General features: G+C 35.3%; 1 protein-coding gene across 1 annotated transcript; it reads left to right on the forward strand.

The window, feature by feature from the left end:
* The first annotated feature begins 1,117 nt into the window (after positions 1-1,117).
* On the forward strand, positions 1,118-4,025 carry LOC148540778 (dimethylaniline monooxygenase [N-oxide-forming] 2-like). The gene is made up of 3 exons (XM_088481726.1): positions 1,118-1,272; positions 2,918-3,273; positions 3,949-4,025. Exons 1-3 carry the CDS (start codon positions 1,133-1,135, stop codon positions 4,023-4,025), a joined length of 573 nt encoding a protein of 190 aa, XP_088337852.1. The 5' UTR covers positions 1,118-1,132.
* Positions 4,026-4,551: the final 526 nt, after the last annotated feature.

Below are 4,551 nucleotides of genomic sequence, written 5' to 3' on the forward strand. Positions count from 1 at the left end.
ATCTTCTGAAAGATTTAAAGGGAAACGAGTTGTTATTGTTGGAATGGGAAATACAGGAACAGATATTGCTGTAGAGCTTAGCCGGACAACAGCTCAGGTATGATCTAAATAAAAAAATATTTTTTTATCCTACTAAAGAGTAGGTAATCCCAGGATATACTGTACGGTAGCTTCTGTGTTTTGTCTGTGAAACTTTTACAATTACAAAATATAAAACTTTGTGGCTTTAATCTTTTTTTACATCTTTATTATTATCATTATTAACATATAGTACCAGTGTATTTTGTTATACTTTACTATTGGGAACAAAACAGTTATAATATCAAACAGACAAAGAGGCAAGTGAGTCCTGCTCACAAGTTTACAATCTATAGACAGCATTTAATAGATGTCAAGACTACAGTACCAGTAATCCCTCTTTACCTCAAAATGTAATCTGCTCACTGTACCCCTATCCACAGTCTCTAGGACAGCTTCATTATCTTAGGCAAATATGACAGGTACAGAAATATATTTGTCAGTGTACCCAAGTTCCCTGTCAGCTGCAGATGCAGTACTAAGGCCTACCCAACACAAGTGAGTAAAAGTATTTGTTCTGCTTTGTGTGTTCTTCCAGATGTTAGGGGTATATTTACTAAAGTGTGGGTTTTTATGTTGCCCATAGAAACCAATCAGATTTTACTTAAAATTAATTTTGCACTTTCTAGATGATAATAACTAGAATCTTATGGGCACTTTCTAGATGATAATAACTAGATTGTTATGGGCAATATCTCCACTTCTAAAAAGCTGCACTTTAGTAAATATACCTAAGTGTCATTGCATTTTATATAATATGTAAATTATTCCTTGCTCCTTGCATTTATTTTGGGAGCTAATAAACTCTGGATTCAACAATCTTTTGTGAGCTACTGTATATATAAATGGTCCATATATCCTCATTGTGGTACATATTAGCAAAAGCACAGCTCGGCGCCCAACCCAAGACAGCCCTGTCCCCTGGGTATCATGACAGTTGGTCACGTTTATGCCAAAAATAAAACCAGTATAAAAACAAAAGTTGTATCTATAATCTCTATTTACTTCTATGTACTGTAGGTATATCTCAGCACACGATCGTGGGTCGTGGGTCATGAGCTGTGTATTTGAACATGGGTATCCTTGGGATATCTGCTTTGACACACGGTTTGAGACCTTGTTGAGGAACACACTTCCATCATCTGTTGTCCTGTGGTTTGATCATGCCAACTATGGAATTCAGCCTTGCGACGGGTAATCACTACTTGGTTAGGCTTAGTTTAGTGAAAATTTATTTTAGCACCTTATCTGATCTACTTTGGGTAACAATATGCAGCAAGTTCCAAATAAAATCCTACATGTACTTGGAATTGATGTTTTCATTTTTGCATAGTATGCCAGATTTTTCACACTTCTATACACTAGACACCCTTCTATTTGTAGCCTTGTCTCCTGAGTGGGGGGAGTGGGCAGGTGCCTTGAAGTACACTAGGTGAATGATCCAAAAACCCTTGGCAAAATAGAAAACATTGCCCTGATGAAAGTTATGCTTGAATATATTTTCCAATTTTCATTATTTTAATGTCTGTATTACTTTCATTTCTAATTGCTGATAGGTTATAATAATTTCAGTGCAAGTTTATACTTTAAAAAAAGCTAATAAAGGTTGAGTCTCCCATATCCACATATTCCGAAATACGGAATATTCAGAAATGCTGAATATTTTTAGCATGACTGAGAAATTGAAAACTTTGCTTTCTAATGGTTCAGTGTACATAAACTTTGTTTAAAGAACAAAATTATTAAAAACATATTATAAAAGAACCTTCAGGCTGTGTGTATAAGGTGTAGATGAAACCTACTGTAAATTAATTTCATGTATGTACACAAACTTTTTTTATGCACAAAATGATTACAAATATTGTATAAAATTACTTTCAAGCTGTGTGTATAAGGTGTTTATAATACATACAGTAAATGCATCCTGTGTTTAGATTTCAGTCCCATTCCCAAGGTATCTCATTATGGTATGTAATTATTCCAAAATACAGAATATTCCGATATCCAAAATACACCTGGTCCAAAGCATTTTGGATATGGAAGACTCAACCTGTACAATATTGAGGGATTATTTTAATCAGTTTGACAGGTTTTCATTATTTTAATTACTGTGTTACAAATTGACCAATTTTCAATATAGAAATGTTACTTTTAGAATGATTTCAGTGAAGAAGTAGTAAACATCATTAAAATGTTATTTTTAATCTTTAATTTACTGAAGCAATGTTCTCATAATTAATAGTTGTTTTTAATTTGTAATTACACAATAAAGTGAGGAATTTTATATGTAACTATAACAAAATTTTGCCTTAGGTGTTCCCAATGGATACCCCTATCTTCTCTGTTTTGTCTGTAATGCTCAGTCCTACTGCAATCACTGTCATTCCTGTGCCAGTTTTAAAATACAATGCAAAATATCCATAAAGTAGGGCTAAATCCAATTAGGAGTGAGACAGTGAGTTCCTTTGCGGCATTAGTGAGGTTGTATGCCACACTTACAGTACCACCAGATGTACATTTTTGTACGCAGCCCCATAGGACTGTGAACAAAAATGTGTGAGCCCGGGATGTGATAGGGCCATGAGAGAGGTGAATTGTATGATGTAATAACGGCAATTTGCAGCCTTCGCATCTGTTTGGATCGAGCCCATTAAGTGGTATGTGACCGGCAGAAAATAATACAGTAATCATCTTCAGGTATATCAAAATGAACAATGCTATGATCCAAATTTTGGTAATAGAAAGGAGTACTTAAAATTTTGCCAAAATAGTAAAGTATCTAAAAAGTAGTAGGTTGTAATGCTACAGTAAGTCTGATATGTTGTTCATTATTTCCTAGCAAACAGTTTAAAGAGCCTTTGTTTAATGATGAACTGCCGAGTCGCATAACCTGTGGATACGTGGTAGTGAAACCAGATGTGTCAGAGTTCACTGAGACGGCTGTAAAGTTTGATGATGGGACTACTGAGGAAAACATTGATGTAGTTATTTTTGCTACAGGATATCGAGTCTGCTTCCGCTTCCTGGATGAATCCATTATTAAAGTTGAAGACAATAAAATAAATCTATACAGAAATATCTTTCCCTTAAACTTGGAAAAGCCAACTTTGGGTGTCATTGGCCTCATCCAGCCTCTTGGTCCAATCATGTCGTCTTCAGAAATCCAAGCTCGCTGGGTGACCAGGGTCTTCAAGGGTACGATAACAGGACTGGGTGTGCTGGCACATGTTTGGCACCTGTATACTAATCTTGTTAATTACTCTTTGGAATTTTGTTAAATTACCAAAAGTAATAACATTGATTATAAAACATAGTAAGATCAATAGTGTGAAGATAAGTATTTCCTCTTTCAAAGGTTACAAAGTGATGCTTCATTAAGAACAGTTTGAATATTGTGCATGCCCTACTCTGTGGAACACTTACTGTATCTGCATTCTTTGAATGTCATAAAATGGTCACTTGAATGTATTTTTCAAGTAAAGCATTGCTAGGAACTTGACAGACAACTTTATTTTGCCCACAAATATGGATAGTAAATAGCGTTCAAGGAAAAATCCTTTAAATTTATCACAATCCTTCATACAAGGGCATTTTAAGGGAGATGGTAGCCCATATACAGCACTCCCGATCCCCTCCCACCACCACATGCAGCAGGGCTCTTTCCCTATAGTGCAGCAGGCCCCCTCATAGCTGTTCATGGTGGTGTCGTCTTGAAGACATTGCTACAAAGATGTGATGGCTGGATGCATGATTGAAGGCACCCTTAAACCCTTGGGCCCATGTTTACCTTATAGCCAGCACCTATAGCATTATAGAAACGCTACTGCCTTCATATAAGTCATATGAGTAAGACTGTGTTATTTGTTACAGGTTTGTGCAAATTACCTCCTCCAGATGAGATCAGGAGAGAGAATGATAGAAAAAGAAACATTTCCATAAAAAGGTAATTCTTGATTTTTGTTTTGTTTAATTTTGCCACAGTCAATTAAATATACATCACCATAAACTGCCACTACATGGTAATTGCAATGATCAGTCTATTAATACAGTGGTAACTGCACAACATAATAGTCATGTAATATATTCCAGAGGTTGTGGTAATTTCTTGCTGATCAATTTTCTGAAAAATATATATTTAGTATGTAATTTTCTTATTTTGATTGTGATCATCTTCTAAGACCAGAATGATTTTGTAACATAGGAATAGGTTAATTAAACTGTCAAGCCAACACCATCACACAAAGATGAAGTGGACATCAGAATCCTTTAAAAACAGTTATTAATTAACAAATCTGACCACATTAACTGCCAAACACTAGTCAGATAGTGTTATCAACATTCCTTTTTGATGCACTGATATTCTGTGTTCCTAAAAGAGGTCCATGTCCTTCAATCATTCCATGCCGATAAGTCCTTGGTAATTTCTGTATAATAGGTTCACAGAGCTCAGATATTCGTTAGCTTGCACCAATG

This window comes from Taudactylus pleione, unplaced genomic scaffold (assembly GCF_031769625.1).
Source record: "Taudactylus pleione unplaced genomic scaffold, aTauple2 ptg000017l, whole genome shotgun sequence".
In the NCBI taxonomy this organism is placed as follows: domain Eukaryota; kingdom Metazoa; phylum Chordata; class Amphibia; order Anura; family Myobatrachidae; genus Taudactylus; species Taudactylus pleione.

Coding starts and splice junctions, on each gene's coding strand:
- LOC148540778 (XM_088481726.1), top strand. CDS start 1,133: ATGAGCTGTGTATTTGAACATGGGTATCCTTGGGATATCTGCTTTGAC. Junction 1,273..2,917: donor GGAATTCAGCCTTGCGACGG/GTAATCACTACT, acceptor ATTATTTCCTAG/CAAACAGTTTAAAGAGCCTT. Junction 3,274..3,948: donor GGTGACCAGGGTCTTCAAGG/GTACGATAACAG, acceptor TATTTGTTACAG/GTTTGTGCAAATTACCTCCT.